Consider the following 26,571-nt stretch of genomic DNA (forward strand, 5'->3'; position numbering starts at 1 on the left):
CTTTCTCCAGGCCTCACTCTCTTTAGACGGACAGCCTGGACTATGCTTTATTTACCCTTGACGATCCCTCAGGCTAGGGGAAAACCTGTCCCGGAATGGGGTGGACTGGGGAGGTCCCTCTACCAATCCTACCTTCTCCCAGTCCAATCAAATGCAGCCCATAAACTTAACAAAACTGTCTCAGCAACCTACACATTGCTGAGACCATTTTAACCTTCTGGGTTTTATTTACCTCACCCAGTTGAGGAAGCTGGGTGGGATATACACCCCTTCCAGGACTTTACCATACACTTTTCTGTTCACCTTACCACAATGTATTTAGATGAAAGGCTACACGGGGGTGATCTGAAAGGCTTGTTTGCACGACGCTGCTATAAATTTGGCCTCAGATGCAGTAGAAAAATAATGGAAATAGTGCAAGTTATTCATTTCTGAAAATTAGCGGCCATGGACCTCGCTCCAGGTTTGCGCCAGTATCACAGAGTATGGCGGTTTCACATCACTCAATGCAAGAAAAAGCAGCTAGGACTGAAGCTGTCAGCAGAACATCCAAAGACAAGACAGAAGGGCAGGACATAAAATGAATCTGTCACCATGTGTATACTGCGCTATCTGCCCCGATTATAGCCGTGTGTCACTTACTTGTTTTCTTGCCGTAGTTTTAATAAAACCACATTTTATCAAGTGCAGCACGAGCCAAGCATTTCATGAGCCAGGTTCTCTCAATGACATGCGCTCGCTCTGGATTCCTCAATAATTCCCCTGATTGACAGCTTTCTCTCTATCCACAGTGATGAGGAGAAGGCTGCCAAGCAGCTGTAGGAGGGCAGGGAGAGCCAACTGCTCTGAATTAAGCCTCATGCACACGTCCGTGGAACACTGACCGCGAGATACCGGCCTGGATTCCTTTTGAGTGCAGGAGCGCACGACGTCATTGTTTGCCATGACTCCGTGCGCCCGCTGCTGTACAGTAATAGACTCGTATAGATAATACGAGTGTATTACTGTACAGCAGCGGGCGCATGGCGTCATAGCAACCAATGACGCCGTGCGCTCCTGCACTCAACAGGAATCCAGGCCGGTATCTCACGGTCCGTGTTCCACGGACGTGTGCATGAGGCTTTACTCCTGGCCCGCACAGCGCTCAGCTAAAGAGGCATGTGATAAAATGTGATTTTATGAAAACCACTGCAAGAAAAACAAGTAAGGCTGAGTTCACACTTTAGTTATTTGATCAGCTATTAGGGCTCATAAACACAAACGTATTTTGTTTCCGTGTCCATTCCGTTTTTTTTTTTTTTTGCAGATTCATTTCAATGTGTGCTGTCCGCATCCGTATGTCCATTCCGTAGCCCTGCAAAAATAAATAGAGCATGTCCTATTCGTTTCCATTTTGTAGACAAGGATAAGCATTGTTACAACGGATCCGCAAAAAAAAAAAAATAATAATAGAGCATGTCCTATTCGTTTCCATTTTGTGGACAAGGATAAGCATTGTTACAATGGATCCGCAAAAAAATAAATAAATAAACAACGAATGCAATACGGATGTCATAAAGACGTCATCCATATTTTTTTGCGGATCAGTGTTTTGTGGACTGCAAAATACATATGGTCGTGTGCATGAGCCCTTATTGTGAGCCAAAACCAGTAGTGAAGCAGAGATAAGGTATAATGGTTCTGTGTTTTTGACCCGCACATAGTTTTGGCTTCCAATAACTGATAGAAATCATTGAACAAATATGGTAATTGAACTTGGCCTAAGTGACACACAGCTATAAACCTGGTGACAGGTTCCCTGTAAAAGGGATGTATCATCAGAAATTATATTTAAATAAAGTTCATTATAAACCATTTTATTTTATTTTTTGTTGTTGCGCTTTTGTGTGACTAACCTCATAAAAAAAAAAATCCTGATATACTGCACTATTCACCCTGGCACTGGAGCAGTGACAATAGGCTGGCTCTTCCTGTTTACTGCAAATTGCTTTACCGTGTAGACTGGAACAGAATGAGCAGTCATCTCATTACTTTTAGAGGGTGGGTAAGTTATTGTAGTGCTGGGGCATATATAAGGTAGGCTAACAACGCTGTACACTGATGCCGGGCCATAACAAGTACTGATCAATGATAAGTTTAAAGGGCTTTTACACCAAACTATGCAAGTTGTATGAGGGATGATAGATTGTTCAGTGCCTTTACAGTTTGCATATTGATTACATGGGGAGATGTTTTCCCGATGACCGTGATCTGCAGACCCACATAAAAGATGTTATCAGCCATCAAAAGAGCATTTTCTCGCTTATGAATCAGCTCTAATCTTAGGGCAGGCCACCAATATATCCTTCTGAAAAATCCTGTTAGGCCCACCTCCTTCCTCAGTGATGTCCTAGGTCAGTGATGGCGAACATATGGCACGGGTGCCAGAGGCGGCACTCAGAGCCCTCTCTGTGGGCACTTGCACCCTGGAAAAGTCTATGGTGTACCAATATGCCTTATGCCTCCTGCACACGAACGTGTGCACCCCGTGGCCGTGCTGCGGGCCGCAATGCAAGAACACTGACCATGGGGCAGCCGCAGTGGATCACGGACCCATTCACTTTAATGGGTCCACGATCTGCAAAAAGATAGGACATGTTCTATCTTTTTTCGGAACGGAAGTACGGGATGAAACCCCATGGAAGCACTCCGTAGGGTTCCGTTCCGTGCTTCTGTTCCGCACCATTCCGCATCTCTGGATTTGCGGACCCATTAAAGTGAATGGGTCCGCATCCGTGATGCGGAATGCACACGGAACGGTGCCCATGTATTGAGAATCCGCAAATGCGGTCTGAAATATGGCAACGGGACACGTACAGTCATGTGCAGGAGGCCTTAGACTTTTCCTCCCATTCATCAGCGCAGGCGCACTATGAACACAATAGGCAGCGCTTGAGTGTAAACAGGCTTTTATAGCGAAAAGTACATGGAAGATATACTATACTGGACTGTAGTATTCAGGGGAAATTCCCATGTTGGCATTTGTGATAAATATGTGGGTTTTGGGGTGATGTTTGGGCACTCGGTCTCTAAAAGGTTCGCCATCACTGTCCTAGTACTAGTACTCTACCTACTCTTCACCTCAACCGTGACCAGAACTAATCATCCATCATCACCATTTATCCCATGACCATATCTTCTCTACTCTGGTCTTTGATATGAGCAGTATCTAAACCTAAAACCCTAACCTCTCGAACACATGTTCAGGCTTTTTTGACTTGAGAGGCTTCTTCTGTGAACAAGCAGGCATACAGGAGAAATGGCTTCGTTGCCCATAGCAACCCATGAGATCGCTCTTCATTTTTAAGAGTTCCTTTGGAAAATGAAACATGGAATTTGATTGGTTGCTATGGGCAACTCGAACCATTTTCCTTGACACCAGTTTTGGTAACTCCCCTCTATGTTCTTAGTCTTCTGCTTCATTTTCTATAGGATAATATCACTTTCAAACTCTTAGAGGCCATGACTTTGTTAAGTTGTGGATCTTCTGGAGATAACTATAAACTCTTGTGGTTTCTGTCTCTCGGGGCACTTCATTCTGAGTAATGTATTAGGTCAACATGCCGAAGCTTGACTGAAATTCCTTCATTACAGATCTTTCCAAGAGAAAGAGACCATGCTTTCGATGTAGTCTAGTACGTAGAGCATTTTTCCACTGTACCAAGAAATAGCCCCTGTGACATTCCTCCAGAAATATGCTGTATTCAATAAGCTTTGTTTTTCCCGATTGTCTTATGGAATGCGGCAAGGCTCAACTTGACAGGGTGAAACTTCCTGAATCGGAAATGAGGTGATGAAATAATGGAGATAAGTAGGTGTCAAAATTCCCATAAGGAATATAGGTGTTACAGCAGGTAGAGGTGATTTGCATACCTCCCAGGTATGTTCTGCATATGCAACTCATAGGCGGCAACAGCAGTGTCCAGACAAATCAATGAATGCAACATACTGTATATCTAAAAAAATAAAAGTTTGCGTCATTTGCATCTTGTATTCCTCTTTATTCTTTTTCCAATCTTAACAACCAATAATATAAAAACATATAAATCTTACAATTTTTTATATTTTTATTTTTTCCAAACAAAGAAAACTTCCAATCCCTCCCAATCCCCTACCATGGTGCGTCCTCCCTCACCGCCTCCACCCCGTAACAAGACGGGGGAGAGATGAAGAGGACGAGAGAGCGGAGGAAGCTCTAGGGGCTCCAATCTCCCCAAATTCTAAGCCATTTTGACTCGATATTTCTTTGCTTATATAAAATATATTCATATCTCTTATTAGTGTTCATCAGATATAACCATATATTCATACTGGGAACATCTCGCGCAAACCAAGATCGCGCTATTAACAATCTGGCCAGAAACATGATCTTATACAGAAGTTTTTTTTTATCCTGCTGGCACCCGACCTTGGCAAGATTACCCAGTACCCAACATTCAGCAGTAAATGGTATCCGGACATTCAGCTTTCTCTCTATGTATTCATGAATAGTCCCCCAATACTGTTTCAGCTCTGAACAAAACCCAAAAATATGCAAATAATCCGCATCAGGATTATCACACCTCGGGCAGTTTAAATCACTCCTAATACCACATCTCTCAAGCCAAAGAGGTGTAACATAGAGTCTATGCAAAATATGAAACTGCACCACAACCCCTTTTAAATCCTGAAGTACCTCTTCCATGTCATCCAGAGAAGTCATTGCACATTCATTTTGCCAAGCCATGTGTCCTGGAGAAAAGATATCTACAAATCGTGCTCTAATTATATTTCTGTAAAGTTGGGAAATCTTCATCTTATGCTCCAAAGTCCCTATCAAATCATTAAACTGTGTAGAAGGGTGGATTTCAAACCTGTCTTTTTTTTAATACTTAAAAGTGCCGATCTTAACTGTAGGTAAAGAAACCATGTTAATTTCTGTGTTTTTTCTTTTTGTGATAATACCGTAAATGAAACAATATCCCCATTACCTCCTACCTGTGTAACGTATACTATATTACTTCTTTGCCAATATAAATCTCTACCTAATTCAACTAAAGTTTGAAAGTGCCCATTGTACCACAAAGGAGTACATCCTATTGAACCTTTCAATCCAAACCAAAAATCGAATACAATACCATGACTTCATAAAAAGATTCCTGGCAGATTTAAATTCCTTATCGGAGTAGGTCAATTGATCTGACTCCAACGAAAAAAATATTTCATATGGGGATTTATTCAATAAATACCTACATAGCGGACTATCATTCCATTCCCGAAAAAAGCAAAGCTGAATAGCTAAAAAGTATCCCTTGAAGCAGGGGAGATTAAGTCCTCCCCTCTCCAAGGGTTTATACCAATGCTCTAATTTAAGTCTGACACGTTTCCTCCCCCAGAGTAGGTCATTCATCATTCTCTCTATTAATTTAAAGAACCTATCCCCGATCCAAACTGGAGAGTTCCTAAAGTAGCTGGGGGAGAATCACCATCTTAACTAAAGATGTTCTATCAGCCTTCGATAACGATAAGTGAAGCCATGTTGTTATGTTAGGCCTCAACTTATTTATTAATGGCATTAGATTCAACGGGATAAAATCTTCCACCCTTGGAGAGATTGTAATACCTAAGTACTGAAAGGAGATTTTTAACTTGGGGAGTACCCGAGCATAAGAGTCGTTTTTTCCCAATTTACCTCCAGGCCTGAGACTTCTCCAAACTGATTGATCGTTTGAATGATATATAACAAGTTAACTTGAGTCTGTTGAATATAAAATAAAATGTAAAATGTCTTGTATTCCTAAATGGTAACTTTTTTTGCTGTAGGTTAATTCACATTATTTTGACAGAGGTTTCAATTACACAATGTAAACAACGTGAAGCAAATCCAGTAGAACGCGCTTACTCTTTTCTTATTGGTAACACCAATCGACTGGTGACTCACGTACGCATTCACAAGGGTCCGTAAGAAATTGCTGACCTTTTGGCAGAGAGTAACTAAATGTTAATGTTTCACTGAATATTGCTGAATCGCATATCTTTGCCTAGGAACTGAGGTCGGAAATTGAGCTTGAGGTGTCAGGAGACACGGACGGACTTAACCTTTTCTTTACTGCCAATTGTAAAAATGAAACGGTCCTCCCAAATAGTAAGAAGTGCCAGAGAATCAAAGTTGGAGATAGGGTAAGTACAGCAAGTCAAGTTATAAGCAAAACATCTGTCTGTCCATCAATGTTATGATCCATACCGAACATGTGCATTCTCTAACCCATAATCAGTTTGGTGCTGGCTTGCAGTGTTGGGCGAGAATATTCAAATTGAGAATATCGGCACTTCGAGAATTCGCAAATATTTAGAATATAGTGATATATCTTTGTAATCGTGAATATTCTAGATTTTTATTCATCAGTTACCTCCCTTCTTTCTTGTGGGCCAATGAGAAGGATGCAATGTCTTTGTCTGAGCTTAGCAACATCCCTAGCAACCAATAGGAAAGTTGCCTACCCCTTACTATATAAGAACCTCGCCAGCAGCCATTTTCCACAGTTTTCTAAAGTTCTGAGAGAGAGAGCAGTGTTATTGCTGTGCTCTGTTCTTTCCACACTACAGTAGATAGTTAGATAGCATATATATATAAAAGCTAATACAGATCGTTAGTGGGAGATAGTCAGTATAGGTTATATCCTGATATAGTGTAGCTGTTGCAGTGCAGAGTGTTAGGTAGTGCGATAGCAGACCTGCTAAAATGTGAAGTTTCACGTATTGCGCCAAAATATTTGCATCATTAATGCCGATTAGCGCAATCGCGAATATATTGCATATAAAGCCATTTTTAATGTTCTGCCGTGCCAACCATTTTCTCCAGTCTCCGGAAACTTCTAGCAGCTTGGAAAATTTAGTAAAAGTGACCCACATCTGTATTTCATGCGCATTTCGCGAATATTACATTGCCGATTTTTCTCAATAAAGACAATCTCAAATTCGTCAATATATGACGAATATTCACTTAAATATTCAAGAAATATCGTGAATTCAAATATAGCCCCTGCAGCTCATCACTACTGGCTGGCTAGATTGAGGTGCAGGTTGTAAGAAATCTGTTTATCTTCACTCTTCACCCCACAAGAGGCATAGACTTTGCTACAAAAGGATGCCCAGGTCGCAGTCACCAGAATAGTCACAGATTGACAGCAGTAGCACTGAGGCAGTAATAGAATAGTCAGGAACAGAGCCAAGGGTCATCACCAGAAGAGAGGAAGAGACAGGTCACAGAACGAGATGAGAACATATTCAGATAATCACAGATAGGATAAAATAGAGCCAGGAGTAAAACAACAGGTTCCAGATGACCCCTCCAAGGGGTGAGGCAGAGGAAATATCCAGGAACTAGGCTGCGATCAGAATCAGGGTAAGTCAGGAAAACCAGAAGGAATGGCATGGCAAAATGATACCCTTTATAATAGGTTACCAGTCGTGATGTCATCTTTGCCTTTACAACCTGACAAGCACCAAGAGGTTTAGAGCCGTGGCCCAAACCATCTATCATAGAAAACAGGCAGAAAAAAGATTATTTTTTTTAACCTATGTACAACATGGGCTTAATAAGTTATCAAAATCCTTACATTGGACAGCGCCTTTAAATTATAAAATTATTTTTATCTACATCTACCACTAGGAGGAGCTCCCAACTGAGTTCAGTGCAAGCTGTATAAATCCATATGCAGTGAACGCCTCTTGTGGCCGATGTATAGAGGAAGCAATCTTTTCTGTTGTCTTATTGAACCACATATAATAAAAAGGGTTACAACTTCATGCATTATACTGCGTATAGAATGTGTCGGCAGATAAGAACCATTTGGCCCATCTAGTCTGCCCAATATACTAAATACTATGAATAGCCCCTGGCCCTATCTTATATGAAGGATGCTTATCGGACAATACTTATACTTTCAGGTTTCCTTCAATGTGACTGTGAGCTCAACCTCCTGTGAAAAACAGACAAGGCATATTACAATCAAGCCTGTTGGTCTTCAAGACAGCCTGGAGATTGAAATTCAGTCTGAATGCTCGTGTTCCTGTAAGGCAGAGGCCGAAGAGGAGAGCACAGAGTGCAGCCTGGGAAGCGGCTCCTTAGAATGCGGTGTTTGCGTTTGTAAACCTGGATTTTTAGGAGCCCAATGTGAATGCAACGAAGAGTCACTGAACAACAGCTCTTGTAGAGAACTGGATACGTGTTCTGGACGCGGGGAGTGCTTTTGTGGACAATGTATTTGCAACCCATCTCTGTATGGACGGGTTTATGGACCTCGTTGTGAATGTGATGACTTTTCATGCGTGAGGCATGGAGGACTTATTTGTGGAGGTAAATGTTAACAATAAAAAGAAATGCCATAACGAAAATTTACAAGCTCAGGAGAACTTGAACGAAAATTTAAGTTCTCCAGATCCATATTTTTACCCATAGGTGTCAAGTTTAGTAGTTATTGCTGTTATTGTAAAAGGATGCAGTTATGATGGAATGGGGAGGTGACCTTGATCAGTTAAAGACAACCATTTTTTCGTACATACATGGTCACCTCGTCATTCAGTTTCCATCAGGATGGGCACTGGCCAACTTGGCTTGCAGAATGTGAGTCTCCCAACAGATAAAGGTCCTGGGAACTTTAGGTGGCTAAATGCATTTCAAGACTATTCAATGTTTTTTTTATAATTTAGACATGACTATCAATGTAGCCACCATTTCAGCTCCCATCAAGGCCCTGGAAGGGGGAATATGTTGGAAATTCTAGTTTCAAAACTTCCTCATTAGCTATCAAGACACAGGTTGCATAGTAGTAATATAATTATTATTTTTTTGCCCACCCAGCTCATCCTATTATTGTCTATCTAATAGGTCACGGTATCTGCGATTGTGGAGAGTGCATCTGTCAAAGCGGCTGGATCGGACAATACTGCAACTGCACAACCAGTATTGACTCCTGCATCTCGGAAACTGGGACCCTATGTAGCGGGAGAGGTAGATGTGAATGTGGCAGGTGCATCTGTAACAGCCCGGGTGTTTCTGGAGATACTTGTGAAAAGTGCCCAACTTGTGGAGACCCCTGCAGCTCCCAAAGGTAAAATATTATAAAGACGACCTGTGGTGTTGAAAATGCCGGCAGCATGCTATAGAGCAGGAGGAGCTGAGCAGATTGAAGTATATTGTATAGGTTTGCATGAAAGAATAAAGTAAAACTTGTGAATAATTAATTTAAACCTCTGGGCTTAGGAGTCCATTGGGCGGTCTTACTCAGTGATTGACAGATACCTCTGTGGGCACAGATACAGAGAAGGCTGTCAATCACTGATAGGACAGCCCACTGGACTCCTAAGCTCAGAGTCAGCAGGGAATGAAAGTTACACTAAATATTTTCCTGCAAAAACTATAGCTCAGCTCCTCCTGTTCTATACCATGCGGCATTTTCAATATCATAGGGGGTAAATTACATTTACGTTCAATGTTCATTTGTCTTGCGAAATAAACTTTGGTGGCCACCAGTTATATATATATATATATATATATACACACACACATATACATATATATATATATATATATATATATGTATTGAAGACACCATTTTTTTTTATAAAGGGCACAGCTCACCCAGAGACCAACAACCGTAGATTATTCCTTGGCTGGTTTAGAGGCAGCACGGATCTTGCCCCAGACCTTGGGATGAGAATAACTTCAGAAAAAAGATTTTATGATCCAGCCCCATAGCTATAAAACATAATTTTAACTCAACACATTAAAACCTCCATTGCGTCCTCTGGCGACACGTTTCGCTTATAAAGCCTAGGCTATGGCTCTGGATCATAAAAGTTTATCTTCTGAAGAGAAGAATATTGTCTGCACTTCATCAAAACCAAAGACATCTTTTCCAGGACAGATGTTTGAAATCTGGGACCGTCTTTGGATGTTGACAAAGATTGAGAATTCGCCGACATAACATACTGTAGGTCAATGCAGCACATTAGGGCTGAGACAATGGATTTATGGTAGTGAGATTTGATACCGTCAGGGGTGTGCACATCATAGACGTAGCCCCAATAGCTGGGGCCATAGCAGAGCCTGGTGGAATATGCTCTATGCATTTTTTTGTGACCACAGGAATGCAGATGAAAAGCATAAAAATCTCTCCACCGCTACGTTGTGTTTACGTGAACTTAAAACAAGGTCCTGTCATTGAAACCACTCATGTATTCCCAGTACTGTCCAATATACAAGATCTTTTCATGGACATGTTGATGAATTCAGAGCCTCCAGGCAGTGACAAGGGCAAGGTCGCAAGTCAAGACGGGACTTCTGAGTTCTAAAAAAATGACTATGCATGAGATTCAGGTACGATGACTAAGGCGCAATTTATTATATAGGAGCGTCTGACGTCTGTAGCCTGCAGGACCGTCTCCGAAACATATGGGAGGACAGGGAGAAATGTGAGACGATGGGATTCTATCAAGTTATTTTTCAGGACAGCGAATGTTATATGTCGGTAGAACTTTTGACTCTCGTATGTTCCCTTTTTTTACCCCTTGTGCTTGTTGACGGGCGGAGATAAATGAAGTGTGTGTTCCTTTATGCAGGCCCTGCGTTGAATGCCATCTGTTTTCAGAAGAGCAGCAGCCTGGGGTATGTGCAGAGACATGTAACATGGTGGATGCCACAGTCAGCAAAGAGGACGGATCCGGGAATCCAGAATGTAAGCCTATAATTGCAGATGAGAACAGTTCCCTGAAAAGTTTTTATTGGAAATTGTCCCAATTTAGAAAACAAAATATTTATTTTAAAGCAAATTCAATGTGAAAAACATCATACAAAAAAAACATCTAGAAAATAAAAAAAATACAGCCCTGGAAACAGCCAAACTGCTGTTGATGGATCTCTCATTATTGACTCTCTTTAGCAATTAGCTGATATCCTGTAGGCGTATCTGAATATCTCGCCGGTTTAATTCAAAAAGATGACTCAGCTCTCCTAATATTTACCGTACTTGCACTCTCCATAAACCAACTATCCTGAAGCATCTTTCCTCAGAATTCTGTATTGCGCAATTCCTCTGTTATCTGGAAATGTATAAATAAGGCGTAATGCACGTTACAGTATTGTGCATCTGTGTCAGATCTGCATTTTTGGTGGGCAGTACACAGACTCGTTCTTTTTGACCAGTCAGCAAAAAAGAAACAGCACACAGCTGTCACCTGCATGTTGTCTACCCCCGTATGTCCCTTCTGAAAATTATAGAAGACGTCCAATTCTTTGTCCGTATTGTAGACAAGAATGGTAATTTCAAGTGATGGGAAAAAATGCAGTTTGCACACAGAAGGTGTCTGTATTTTGCGGATCCATGGTTTGTGGACAGCAATACGGATACTGTCTTGTACATGAGGCCTAAGTTGACAACTGGGAGTTACCATTCCTCTTGTCAATATTGTGTGCCATTATTGGCCTAATCTATAAATCACACAAAATTATCCATCCATCCATCCCACAATATGAGGAACTTGTCATATAGCGTTCCAAGAACAGTGCCACACGTTGGCCAAGCATCTTAGATAAACAAGGCTATACAGTACCACCACCAATATACTTTTGCAGCGAAGCCTAGCGCCAAGTGCCAAGCAGGCGGAAACAGGCTTGGGTCCCTTTGAGAAATGTTTGTGACGCCAGTTGCAATGAAGCTACAATGGGACAGAGTCCCTTTAAGAAATGGTGTTGGTGGTGGTACTCATGTGTAGGAATGGCCGAGCGGTATAGGGTGGCCTACAATGTCCCTTTAAGTAATGTTGTGTCACGGTGCTCCTACCTGGATATGCTGGACCCCAGGCATTGACTCTGAAGCAGAAATAGGGGAAAAGTTAACTTGGGGATGAAGATGAAGTCCAGACTTGTGATGAAGTTGAAAAGCAGCTGTACTTTGCATAAACATTTCTCCAAATGGTTTACAGACTTATCTTGGTTCCAGCAGGCTTTGGCATTAAAACTCTGGCAGTCAAACTCCTTTGTTCTACATCTGTTGCTCTCTGGCTCTGCTGTACTGACAGGCTGGCTATAGAACTCAGCTTCTTCTTTATGCTGTACTTTACTTTGTAGTCTGGTCTGTCTCTAGATTTGTCCAGGAAAAACTCCTCCTGGCTTCTGAGGCTTTAAGCTGTGGCATCCATGTCCAGCAGAGCTGAAGGTGCTCTAGCTGGCTTGCTTTTCTTAGCTGGGGCACGTCCAATGGCAACTTGCCCAGCCCTTGCTTCCTTTCCCTGGCAGGAGGTAAGCTAGACTCTCCACTAGCAGGTGGTAGGCTAACCTGACCTCTAACTAACTAGTACCCTGCCCACCTTAGAAGGAGAGTTAGAATGGAATGAAGGGAAAGAACTGTAGCTCTGCCATGCCTGCTGCCACCTACTGGTGAACCACGTACATTACATGATAACAAACAGTTTCAAACTTTAGAAATGCACAGTGTTCAGGGCCTGTAATAAATACTCAGATGACATTATATTAGTCAAAAGGTGATAGTAGCTAGGTGCAGAAGTGGTAGCAACCCCTTTTTTGTCGGGGCCTCTTTTCAGCTTACCAAGAACAGTGCAATACATTGTATAGTGGCTGTGTTTGGTATTGCAGCTCACCTCCATTCCTTTGAACGGGACAGAGCTGCACCTAGGTCAATGTGACATCACTGGCCTAGGGAGAGGCTGCACCACAGCCTTTTCAAGCAGCTGATTGGCGGGGGGGGGGGGGGGTTGCCAGGAGCAGGACCCCCATCAGATATTGATAGCTTATCCTGAGGATAGTTCATCAGTATTAAAGGAAATGTGTCAAAAATTGTATCTGCCGGTTAAAACCAGATATTAGCACACATCCTTTTTCCTAATCTATTTTTATTTTCTTATTGTAAATTTATTTATTCCATTTCCTGAACATGATTATGGGGGCGGCCATCCTACCTGGGCTGTTCTTAACAGAATTTACAAAGCATTAATAAAATTGATTTACAGCAGCCCCATGGGCCATAGACACAATGGTCAGGAAGGGATCTCATTGACTTCTATGGGAGACTTTTCTGGGCATGCTCTGTGACCTGTGCAGAGGTCATTGTACAAGGAAAGAATAGATAAGATTTAACAATCGCCTATTGTGAATGGTGGATCCTGTGTTATCTATACACAGAGGTGATATCATTACAGGCAGGATTAGAATGACAGATAAGCAGATAACTGCAGTAAAGTGATCTGTACAGACCAAGAAGTGGCGCCAATTATTAGGCTAAGTGGCCAGTGGGGAAACTGCAGGATTTTATATTTTTTGTTTAAATATATGGAATACATGGAAAGTTAAAAACCTCAAAAATTCTTTAAAAATATGTTAAGCATTAAAAAGTGATTTAAACAGCAGGTCATTTTCTGATGACACATTCCCTTTAAGACGACCCCTTTAATATAAGCTAATAGGTGGTATAAACTGGGCTAGACCATCTAAAAGGTGCTCCAGATTTATCATTTAGCATCAGCCACCGTCAAACTTGACATGTATTAAGACTGTATAGTCTAAGCTTACCCTGTGTTGTGTATAAATTATACAGGATTAGTAAATCTGGGCATAAATAATATTGCTATATAATTAATATTACGATTTGTACTCATCTTGGACTGGTGGGGCCACTCTGGCCTTTAAAGGGGTTAGCCAAACTATAAAATATGCCCCCCTAATGCACGGGCCCCTCACATAGCGTATACTTACCCCGATCCCTGCACGGCCACCAGTACTGCATAGCAGGTGACTCTACAGGTGGATGCAGCGGCGGCCGTGCGCGAATCAGGAGCAACGCAGGTGCCCAGGATCGGGGTAAGTATACTCTATATGAGGGGTCCGGGCATTAGGGGGGCATGTTTTATAGTTTGGATAACCCCTTTAATATATATCTAAGAGTATGTATGCATGCATGTCCACTAAAAGAATCCGCACCGCCGCATTTACAATCACAAAATTTTGCACAGTCGCCCCCTATGACTCGGTGAACGTTATCGAGTGTTTTGAGTGGAAATTTTCACCCGGCGCTGTCCATTTATTTGCCCAAAAATCTTAGTAACCTAACCGCCAAACTCCAGGAGCCAGTGTCTGTTGGCTGTTGTGGCAGTCAGCCTGGACATTCATCAGCTTGCATATAGCAACCAATCACAGCTCAGCTTCTGTTTTGCTACAGGTCATTAGTATGAGCTCTGATTGGTTGCTATAGGCAACGAAGAACCTTCTTAGTATAAGAAGCTTGTGTGTGAGTTACTATGATTTTGATTGCGACGCTTAGCCAGTATTGTAGAGGCTGATGTAACGGTCTTTGTTAGGGGGGGCGGGGGCGGTGTTGTGGAGGTCACTGTTAAAGGGGCGGGCTGCTGTGAAGGTCAAAGTTAAGGGGGTGGCCTGCTGTGAAAGTCACATTTTAAGGAGGGGGGCACTGTGGGGGGTTAGTGTTAAGGGATGGGGGGCTGTGGAGGTCACTGTTAAGGGGGCGGGGTGCTGTAGAGGTCACTGTTATGGGGGATACTGTTGATACAGTTGCAAGAAAAAGTATGTGAACTCTTTGGAATTATATGGATTTCTGCACAAATTGGTCATAAAATGTGATCTGATCTTCATCTAAGTCACAACAATAGACAATCACAGTCGGCTTAAACTAATAACACACAAAGAATGAAATGTTACCATGTTGTTATTGAACACACCATGTAAACATTCACAGTGCAGGTGGAAAAAGTATGTGAACCCTTGGATTTAATAACTGGTTAAACCTCCTTTGGCAGCAATAACTTCAACCAAACGTTTCCTGTAGTTGCAGATCAGACGCGCACAACGGTCAGGAGTAATTCTTGACCATTCCTCTTCACAGAACGGTTTCAGTTCAGCAATATTCTTGGGATGTCTGGTGTGAATCGCTTTCTTGAGGTCATGCCACAGCATCTCAATCGGGTTGAGGTCAGGACTCTGACTGGGCCCCTCCAGAAGGCGTATTTTCTTCTGTTTAAGCCATTCTGTTGTTGATTTACTTCTATGCTTTGGGTCGTTGTCCTGTTGCAACACCCATCTTCTGTTGAGCTTCAGCTGGTGGACAGATGGCCTTAAGTTCTCCTGCAAAATGTCTTAACAAACTTGTGAATTCATTTTTCCTTCGATGATAGCAATCCGTCCAGGCCCTGACGCAGCAAAGCAGCCCCAAGCCATGATGCCCCCACCACCATACTTCGCAGTTGGGATGAGGTTTTGATGTTGGTGTGCTGTGCCTTATTTTCTCCATACATAGTGTTGTGTGTTTCTTCCAAACAACTCAACTTTTTTTTCTCTGTCCACAGAATATTTTGCCAGTACTGCTGGGGAACATCCAGGTGCTCTTGTGCAAACTGTAAACGTGCAGCAATGTTTTTTTTTTTGGACAGCAGTGGCTTCCTCTGTGGTGTCCTCCAATGAAATCCATTCTTGTTTAGTGTTTTACGTATCGTAGATTCGCTAACAGGGATGTTAGCATATGCTAGAGACTTTTGTAAGTCTTTAGCTGACACTCTAGGATTCTTCTTCACCTCATTGAGCGGTCTGCGCTGTGCTCTTGCAGTCATCTTTAAAGGATGGCCACTCCTAGGGAGAGTAGCAGCAGTGCTGAACTTTCTCCATTTATAGACAATTTGTCTTACCGTGGACTGATCAACAGCAAGGCTTTTAGAGATACTTTTATAACCCTTTCCAGCTTTATGCAAGTCAACAATTCTTAATCGTAGGTCTTCTGAGAGCTCTTTTGTGCGAGGCATCATTCACATCAGGCAATGCTTCTTGTGAAAAGCAAACCCAGAACTGGTGTGTGTCTTTTATAGGGCAGGGCAGCTGTAACCAACACCTCCAATCTCATCTCATTGATTGGACTCCAGTTGGCTGACACCTCACTCCAATTAGCTCTTGGAGATGTCATTAGTCTAGGGGTTCACATACTTTTTCCACCTGCACTGTGAATGTTTACATGGTGTGTTCAATAAAAACATGGTAACATTTAATTCTTTGTGTGTTATTAGTTTAAGCAGACTGTGATTGTCTATTGTTGTGACTTAGATGAAGATCAGATCACATTTTATGACCAATTTGTGCAGAAATCCATACAATTCCAAAGGGTTCACATACTTTTTCTTGCAACTGTATCTTTTAATGACACACACAAACAATAAATTAAATAGATGAAATATACCCATGCGAAGCCGGGTCCATATATATATATAGCAGAACACATATATATATATATATATATATATATATATACAGACAAACACACACGCACTTACAACGGCATTTACGGTGTAAACATGGATAGGGAGCATTATGGATAACCTAGATACCGAGTGCTTTTGCATATAAATGGCGGTGATGATATAGGTGAGGTTGTGTCCTCACCACATTTGGGATTCCATCAGCGTCCAGCTGCCACCATACAGGGACTAGCGCATTACAGAACGAGAACTTTACCATAAATAACTTTTTTCTTCAAGCGAGTCAAATTACCGCGAGCCGACATTCCTTGTTTTCTTAACTTAACTGATTCCAACTGTTGTGACAATGTCAGCCAAGCCATGCATAGTAAGAGGCCGCCTGAGGGTATCGCAGAGTCTCCAAATAAGAAATTCTGTCTGCACTCAAGTGTCTTCAGGTAACTCAGATGTAATGGAGAACACGCTCTCCGTAAGCACAAATGAGGCCATTATGTGCCTCTAGCTCATTACAGGCCCCATAGTCAAGTTCCTTTGAATGGGGAAGCCATTTTCTCCCCCTCGAGTACATTACATGGTGAATGGTGACTGACATATGCTGGATATCCTCAGACAAGAATAATCTCAGTCAGTGCTGAGATTTCTCCCTTGAAACCGAGGGTAAAAACAAGAAAATATTGAACATTCTCTGGCAATTTCTTCCGTAGACTCCTGTCTCAACCGTTGGCGAGCTCGGCGCTGACATGACAATCCATCAAGGCGCCTGTTTTGATGTCATGCATTTTATTTGTCCTGTCTCTTTCTCTTCCCTTCAGATTTCTCGGAGGATAAATCTATTTTCTGCACCATGCAAGGTGAAAATGAATGCACTATTACATTTAGGATGGCGACGGATGAGGAAGGAAAGAAAGTCATTTATAACATACGCCAAAACGGTAGGCATTTAATATCGTCTGTCAAGGATTCTAATGTAAGGGAGGCGGGAATAAAAAAACTGACAAATTATTTCTGCCTGACAATATACTTGGCAAACACAATGCAAGCATTTAACGTATGGATCCGGTCTCATCTGCTGCAGACGCGAAGAGAACAGAAATGGGTTTTATCGGGTTTATTGATTACATGTGGCTATACATTAAAAGTCAAATAATATCCCAAAATCAGAAGACAGGTCTTCTACACACTTTCTCACATAGGGCTCATACACATGACCGCTTTATGCCTACATACCGTATCCTCTGGGGGTGTAGGTACCATCATTAGGCCTCTTGCACACGAAGGTGTGCGCCCCGTGGCTGTTCTGCGGGCCGTAATGCACGAACACCCACCGTGGGGCAGCCGCAGCAGATCGCGAACCCATTCACTTTAATGGGTCCGCGATCCGGACGTTCTGCAAAAAGATAGGACATGTTCTATCTTTTTGCGGAATGGAAGTACTTCCATAGGGTTCCGTTCCGCACCATTCCGCATCTCCGGACCCATTGAAGTTAATGGGTCCGCATGTGTGATGCAGAATGCACACAAAACGATACCCGTGTACTGTGGTTCCGCAAATGCGGTCCGCAATACGGCCACGGAGCACACACGTTAGTGTGCGATAAGCCTTAGGGATGAGCGAACTTGTGTTTCAAGGTCGGCGTACAAGGTTCGGGTCATCTAAGAATTCAGTTACGGATTCTGCTACCACGGACCATAAAAGTTATGGCCTGTGGTAGCGGAATCCGTAACGGAATTCTTAGATGACCCCAACCTTGTACGCCGAACTTGAAACGCAAGTTTGCTCATCCCTAACCGCCATATCAGACTGTGATTAGCTGCACATATTATAAAATATGCTGCATTTTTTCTGCTTGAAATCAGCAGCAGAAAAAAAAAATGCGCCTTTTTGTTCCTAAAATGCTGCAGATTAGACACAGATTTCATTCTTTGCATTGGAAAGGCCGAAATCCGCCGCTGTATAAATTGGCAAGGCCGGGTTCACATCACTATTTAGTTTTCCGTTCTTGTGATCTGATCTGTTACTGAAGTAACGTCCACTTAGCTTCGCTTAGGCCGGGTTCGCATCACCGTTTAGTTTTCAGTTCTTGTGATTCGTAAGAAGAAAGAAAAAAAAAGAAAAAACGGATCCTGTATTTTAAGCATCCGTTATGCTCAGTCATGAACTTTTTGCATCGGTTTTAGACATTCCCATCTGAGATCCTTAATGTTAGACGGGGGGAAAAAAAAAAGTCCTGCATGCAAAATGAGCATAACCAATGCTTAAAATACAGGATCCGTTAATTTTTTCGTTCATTTTTCTTTCTTCTGACGAATCACAAGAACTGAAAACTAAACGGTGATGCGAACCCGGCCTAAGAGAAGCTAAGTGGACGTTGCTTCAGTACCAGACATGGCTGCGTGGATAGGCATGCCGCTGAGATGGGTACTGCAGCCCCTTTATCTTAAAGATCAGTGGAGGTTCCACGGGTAGGGACGCCCACTTATCCCAATGTAAAATCCTGGAAAAGCCCTTTAAATAAAATCTGTCGGGTAGTCACAATATCAGTCTGGATCCATCCTCGGATTCCCATAATGTTGAGCAGCACTAGCTACTGAAGGACCTGTAGACATCATCTAAAACAGGAGCCGGTAACCCGTGGTGCTTCAGCTGTTGTAAAACTACAACTCCCAGCATGCACATTTGCTCGACTGTTCACAGACATAACTTTCATAGACATAAATGGAGCATGCTGAGGGCTGTAGTCTCAATACCTGGAGGACCAAAGTGGACCCCTGATCTAGAGCCACGTGATCAGCTCCTATAGGTCTTCCAGTATCCTGTAGCTTTCCAAATTTCATTCGCGACAATGTACTGGAATACAAAGTAACAATTATACTCCTTACACGGACCTTCGCCCCTCATATCAAGTCCATTGTCAAGTGTAACACTAACCACCGCCCTTTAAGGAGGCATCTGGATTTTCTTACTGTAAGACATGTCCCGTGTTAGTTTTTGGTAACGTTCCCAGTCACCGCCATCAGCACCAAGACCACCCGAGGTGTTAATACTCCATATCACAGGTCCATAGCATGCATCCCACGACATGCCCATCCACGCCTGTCCGGTAATACATCCGATTTTGAGTGGGCACCTAGCATTCGCAGCATTTGTCTCGGGAAGCACTTTGAAATGTATTTCTGTAAATCTCAGTCCTTCTCTCCTATTGTTTGACACAAAACCCCATGAGAAATCATCGGTCTGTTCATTTGTCAGCACTCCCCAGCTGTCTTTTAAAGCGAAGGTGTCATATGGCGCATTGATCAATTCCTACAGCTCCGAAATGAGACCCTTTGAGCTTATGGAATGCTGTGCAACCGTTCCGAGGTCCCTGTAGAACGACGCCAGCCATCAAACACATATTTTTCTCAGCTTTGCTTTTAAGGATTTGCTTATTATGTTCAACTTGCACATTGGAGCCCCGCTACAGTGTTTTATCTAAATTACTGCTGAAAAGCAAGCTGGGTCGGAAATGCATCAGCATACAGTATCTTATTCTTAACAGGGCATTAACCTGAAAAATGACGGTGCAGTTCCCGTCACATCATTATCCGCAGCTACACAGAATGGCAGAGCGGTTTTAAACAAGCAAATAGTAAATTTAGTCTCGTCATGCATCCTGGATGGAATTTTATTATGTAACTGTAATCTAATTTTCGGTTTGGTCCTTTGATGTAACTTACAAAATTACGACTGCAGTTGGTCTTGTTCTGCACTAGATGCACTAGAAGTCCTAACTAACCAGTTTTCTATTGTGGCTGAGCTAGTGACTAGTGACATCTAGTGGCCATTTTATGAATAACCAGAGAAAAAGTAGCTGAGGACTTTTACCCATACTTTCTATTGGGGCATATAAATGATACAAGGACATCTCTTCCCTGGGGCCCTTTTTACTTATTAGTGCAGCTCCTGATCAGACACCTCAGCTAAACCAGATATTACCAGGTCACTAGTTCATTTGAATAGGGGCTGTGTAACTCCGTTGCTCTGCAGGAAAAATGTGCCACAGTCTGTCACTTGCCTGGCAATAACAGCTGACCCCCCCAGGGACTAGATTAAAGGGGTTGTCCCTCATTGGATAACCCCTTTAATAAGTGTTTAATTAGCTGTTAAAGGGTTTGTCTCACTTCAGTAAATGGCATTCATCATGTAGTGCAGGGATGGCCAACCTGAGGCTCTCCAGCTGTTGCAAAACTACAACTCCCAGCATACCCAGGCTACCTACAGCTATCAGCCTACAGCAGGGCATGGTGGGAGTTGTAGTTTTACAACAGCTGGAGAGCCTCAGGTTGGCCATGCCTGATGTAGAGAAAGTGAATACAAGGCACTTACTAATGTATTGCGATTGTCCATATTGCCTCCTTTGCTGGCTGGATTCATTTTTCCATCACATTGTACACTGCTCGTTTCTAGGGATTACGGCCACCACTACAGCCCAGGCACAAGGTGTGCATATGTGCACTCGCACGGTCCCGGCCACCAGAGAGACCAGCGCTTTTTCTGATAGTGTGAAAGCATGACCACCATTGCTGGATTACAGGGTGGTCGTAACCCCTGGATACGAGCAGTGTATATAATGTGATGGAAAAATTAAGCCAGCAAAGGAGGCAATATGGACAATCAGAATACATTAGTAAGTGCCTTGTATTAAAAGGGTTTTCTGAGATTTGAATACTGAATAGGTCATCAATATCTTCTCTGTGAAGGTCCGACACCCGGGACCCCCGCTGATCAGCTGTTCGAGAAGGCACCAGCGCGCGCAGTAGCGCCACAGCCTTCTCTCAGCTTTTTATAGCCCAGTAAAAAACTAAATCTCAGAAAACCCTTTAAACTTTGTCTACATCAGGGGTGTAGCTATAGGGAAAGCAGGGGAGGAGACTGCTTTGGGGCATAAATTCAGAAGGGGCCCACCCAGGAGGAGAACTAAAAGATTTTATTGTCTGGGCCCCCTTAACAGTATTATACAATGACATTATATACAGAGACTGTAGGAAATGTTCGGAGCAGCTGCCGGGCCTTGTCAGAGCGATCTTGACTAGCCTCAGGGGTGGGGGTTGCATGGGAGATAGGGGTTGCAAAGAAGTTATTTGGAGGGAGGACGGGGGGGTCCCTTTCAAAAACTTGCTGTGGGGCCCAGACATTTCTAGTTATGCCACTGGTCTACATGATAAATGCCATTTGCTGAAATAAGACAACGCCTTTAGGTAAAATTATTTCGGGAACATTCTGGCCAAAACTGATACACAGGCTCTTTACTGGGTCAGACACCGACATACAAGGTAGCTACCCATAGGTGGCACTAAAGAGACGGTTCTCTTCCTTCTGAAGGAGAGCTATTTTGCAGACTTTTCCCAGGAAGCATATCCTGTAAGGTTACGCCTGCTGGATCTCCACGAGGAGGACCAGTACCCCCAAGATCTTTGTCAAAGGCATCTGCCCCAGCCAACCAGCACCCTATTCCATAACAAGAAGGGGGAATAGCTGTAAAACAGCTGTATACAGATTGTGTCCCTGCTTTGGCTGATATCCTTAGTCATGTTTCAAGGTTTTTTTATAGGTACGACACGGATTTACATGGTAGCTCTCTATAGATGGCACTAGAGTTTGGAGGAGAGCTAATTTGCTTAGTGCATAGCCAGAAGGAGCGGTCCACGACTTAGAGATTCATGTTCTATTATAGCTGCTCCTATTAAGATTTAAATGGGACCAAAAGGGACATCATCCATCCCCAGTGAATCAGCATGCAACCTCTGTATTACGTGCTCTGCAATTATTACTGTAATGAACGATATAAGACAATGCATTATGCTTGCAGCCTCACCCACAATTATGTCTGAGCTGCAAACCCCAGAAAAGGTCATCACTGGGATTTCCCTATTCACACAGAGGTGACCCAATTATTGCTGCAAATGAGTGCGGATCAATGACGGAGTCACAGAGTCACTGAGTAATGGGATATGAACTTAGAGGATGGGTTGAGGTTTCTGTGCAGATCAGCAAAAAGAAAGATGCTGATAGAGGAAAAGACAGCATAAACGGTGGGGGTAGGCTTATTAAGTTAAGAAAAATACATATGAAATGGATGAAGCTTGCATGAGAAATCGATCAGTTCTGCAACATAACTAGGAAAATGTGTCACTTAAAACTCCATAGGCAGCAATAACCTGTTTTATGCTCTGTAGTGAGAGTCCGGTTTGATCATTTAAATTTTGTGTCTCTTAAGATTGTCCATCCCCACCAAACATCCCCATGATCCTCGTGGGAGTCACAATCGCTATTGCACTGATTGGTATAGTGTTGCTGTGTATATGGAAATTGCTGGTGTCGTATCATGATCGTAAAGAAGTCGCTAAATTTGAAGCAGAAAGGGCAAAAGCCAAGTGGCAGGTATGTATCCAGAAATAATAATCCCCATCTTCAATATAAATGCAATATTACAGTTAGAGAAGAGCAAAGTTTAGAAAAACTCAATTCGGCAGCTTCGCCGAAGTTTGACAAGAAATTCATACACAGGTCAGGTCAAGCAGCAGAGGGTCAGAATTCGGGAAGTCAAGCAGAAGTCGGTACATGAGCATACAAGCAAATTATAGCACTTTTGCAGGATCTAGCAAGCTAATAGATCTATCGCTCAGGCAGAGAAGGAAACAAACAGCACAGCATATACAGTATAGCAGAGCTCATTAACACATTAGAAGCAGCTGCACACAGAACCAAAGTAGGGTTAACCCTTGCAATACTGCAGAATGAGTTGAGATTCAATGAAGAATATCCCCAATAGACACACAGGACACAGACAAACAAAGCCCGCTGTCAGGAACCCAGGAACTGTGACAGGCACGGTGGATGGAGCAGCACCTGTTCCCACCCAAAGTAGCAGGGCAGTGGTGAGCATGGGCCACGGACATAACAACTACTTATTGCATTAATCCCTGGGTTTGCAGGACAAGTACCTCCGTGTAACAGATAATTGTCTTTAGGTGTAATGACCCTTTATGATGTAACCTGTGTTTGTTTTCTCTTTCAGGGGGGTATCAACCCGCTGTTCAGAGGTTCTACCACTACATTTAAAAATGTCACCTACAAACAGACAAACAATGGGGCACTATGACAGCATCTTCACCTTGCCCCACTCCGTGCACTTCAGACTATTTGTGCCAGAGGGACTACTGAGAACCATAGTGTTACACTGGCATTCCGGGGGCGTCTCTCAAAGCTTAGGTTAGAGCAGCTATTTGTAATGTGCAGATGTCAGGACATGCTGCTTGTTGTAGTTTCACAACAGCTGGAGAGCTACAAGTAGGGGACAAGCATGGTTAGAGCATGTCCGTGTTAGACACAAGTTCTTGCATTCTGCGCCCTCTACAGACCTGCTTGTTTTACTGTACTGACTTTGACAGAGTCTTGCTCTCATCATACCGCCGTTGGAGGTTTGGTTCAGATTCTTAAAGGGGTTATGCCATGGTTGATTTTAAAAAACGGAAAAATCAGACATCACATAGTACATGACAATCTCTCTCCAACAAAACTAAAAGGTAGCCCTGTACCTCACATGGATCCAGAGATCTCCCCATTCATTGCCCCAATTGTTCTTCTAGAATTGTTTCAAGCTAGCAGCTCATGGGATGTGTCTATAGTCAAGGGGCATCTTTTCTCAGGGGATGTTTCCTTTCTCATGGGGCATGTCCTTTCTGCTACAGCTCCTAACAGAAGATATGGCGGGTGGCTTTTGAAAATTTAAACCAAGAGCATGCGAGTTGGACGGAGAAATAAGAAAGAAAACTTTTAATACATGCAATTAGAAAAGTATTCAGAGTCACGTGCTGCTTTGAATAATTTAAAATATTGTTTGTGGCACAACCCTATTAACTACTCTTACCATCAAATCATTGGAAACCATAATGGTACCCCAAAGGACCTCATTACAAGTAAAAGTATGCATGGAAGCCATGGTACGGATGCAGGCAAAGCCTTATATGCAGAGCTAATGAGATTTGTGAATATGGTTGACAGTCTGTAAAGAACGCCTCATAGACTTATTACTGGTCATATTGACCCCTTCTACTTCTGGCTTCTTGATCATGCTGCCAAATTTTGGTCAGCAGTCCATAACCGGGCACAATTTAATTTAAAATGATTCATGTGTATATTCCAAGGGCTTGTACAAGATTGCAAAAGGAATGACTGTGCCTTCCAGAAATAGGGGGCACAGTTTCTGAAAGAAAGCAGCCAATAATCTCAAACCCCGTTGACACTAACGTTCCCTCACTGACATTTAGGTAGAGATTCTGCATTTTATGATTTTATGGTAAAGCTACTTGTGCTTTTCTGCAGACAGGTACATTTCATGAACACACTAAGTTCCCAGTTCAGGGAAGTACAGAGGAAATGCCAGTGCATTGTGTTATACATGACTTTAAAAGAGATGTACCCAAAAAAAATACAGCAACTTTGCACGTAGATAGTGTCCTTCTGTTTTGTATACACAGCTTCTATACAGACCTCTGTCTCAATGGTTACAGTCTACCAACACAACCTGTATGTAGTCAGCCTCCTGTTCCACTGCCTGAAGGTTAAAGGGCATCTGTCAGCAGTTTTGTACCTATGACACTGACTGACCTGTTACATGTGCGCTTGGCAGCTGAAGGCACCTGTGTTGGTCCCATGTTCATATGTGTCCGCAATTGCTGAGAAAACTGATGTTATAATAAATGCAAATGAGCCTCTAGGAGGAACGGGGGCGTTTTTTTTACATTTAGCGACTCTGCTTTCTTTGCAGCTGCCGCGCCCTCTGCAGTTTGATTCACAGGACAAGGTGTGATGAGATTTTTACTGTCTGGTCCTGTCAATCAAAGTGGAGAGGACGCAGCAGCTGCAAAAAGAGCAGAACCTCTAGGTGTAATGGTAACGCCCCCATTGCTCCTAGAGGCTCATTTGCATATACAGTGAGGAACACAAGTATTTGAACACCCTGCGATTTTGCAAGTTCTCCCACTTAAAAACCATGGAGGGGTCTGAAATTCACATTGTAGGTGCATTCCCAGAATGAAAAAAATAAATAAAAATCAGGAAATCACATTGTATGATTTGTAAAGAATGTATTTGTCTTGCACTGCTGAACATTTTGAACACCTGAAAAATCAGTGTTAATATTTGGTACAGAAGGCTTTGTTTGCAATTACAGAGGTCAGACGTTTCCTGTAGTTCTTGACCAGGTTTGCACACACTGCAGCAGGGATGTTGGCCTACTCCTCCACACAGATCTCCTCTAGATCTGTCAGGTTTTGGGGCTGTCGCTGAGCAACACAGAGTTTTAGCTCCCTCCAAAGATGTTCTATTGGATTTAGGTCTGGAGACTGGCTGGGCCACTCCAGAACCTTGATATGCTTCTTACGGAGCCACTCCTTGGTTATCCTGGCTGTGTGCTTCGTGTCGTTGTCGTGTTGCTGAGAAGAATTAAGTTTTAGAATTTGCAAAGGAGCCTCTAGGAGCAACGTGGGCGTTGTCATTACACCTAGAGGCTTAGCTCTCTCTAACAACTGCACTCTTTCCACTTTAATTACTGGGACCAGGTGTGATGATGTTTTCACTGCCTCGTCCTGTAAAAGTGCAGAGGCCGCGGCAGCTGCAGAGAGAGCAGAGCCTCTAGGTGTAATGGTAACGCCCCTGTTGCTCTTAGAGGCTCATTTGCATATAATAAAACATCATTTTTCTCAGCAATGCGGGCACATGTGAACATGGAACCAACACAGATGCCTTCAGATGCCAAGTGCACATGTAACAGGTCAGCCAGTGTCATAGGTACAAATCTGCTGATAAATATGAGGAGGCAGAGGAAGTTAAATAACAGGTTTTGTTCATAGGCCATAACTAGGGATGAGCAAATAGACTTCGGAGGAAACATCCAAAATCGATTCGCATAAAGCAGGAGTTTCGTACAGTATTAGAATGTATTGACTTCGCGTAATAACTTAATAAATTAATTTGTACTGTAAAAAAACATTTCCCGAACTCGGGTTCGGTTCCAAGGTACCAATCAATAATTTCGGAGCAATACATTCTAATACTGTACGGAGCTCCTGCTCCGTACAGTATTAGAACAACGTTTTATGCGAATCGACTTTATGCGATTTGCTCATCCCTACCATAACCCCATGGAGATGTACAGGCCAGAAATGTTGTGCACATAGAACAATTTTTTAATTTTTTTTGTTCATCTATCTGCAAAGTTTCTTATTTTTTTTTATTTT

At 42.7% G+C, this 26,571-nt stretch overlaps 1 protein-coding gene across 2 annotated transcripts in view; it reads left to right on the forward strand.

The window, feature by feature from the left end:
• The window catches only part of ITGB6 (integrin subunit beta 6), a 107,783-nt gene extending 82,604 nt beyond the window's left edge, over positions 1-25,179 (forward strand). For both annotated transcript variants that reach the window (XM_044304658.1, XM_044304657.1), the window contains exons 10-16: positions 6,064-6,198; positions 7,969-8,377; positions 8,909-9,131; positions 10,642-10,757; positions 17,103-17,222; positions 22,548-22,711; positions 23,349-25,179. In XM_044304658.1, coding sequence (XP_044160593.1) covers positions 6,064-6,198; positions 7,969-8,377; positions 8,909-9,131; positions 10,642-10,757; positions 17,103-17,222; positions 22,548-22,711; positions 23,349-23,432 — 1,251 coding nt within the window. In that variant the 3' untranslated portion in view covers positions 23,433-25,179. The remainder of the gene's footprint in view (positions 1-6,063; positions 6,199-7,968; positions 8,378-8,908; positions 9,132-10,641; positions 10,758-17,102; positions 17,223-22,547; positions 22,712-23,348) is intronic.
• Positions 25,180-26,571: the final 1,392 nt, after the last annotated feature.

The sequence above is a fragment of the Bufo gargarizans genome, chromosome 8 (assembly GCF_014858855.1).
Source record: "Bufo gargarizans isolate SCDJY-AF-19 chromosome 8, ASM1485885v1, whole genome shotgun sequence".
NCBI lineage: Eukaryota > Metazoa > Chordata > Amphibia > Anura > Bufonidae > Bufo > Bufo gargarizans.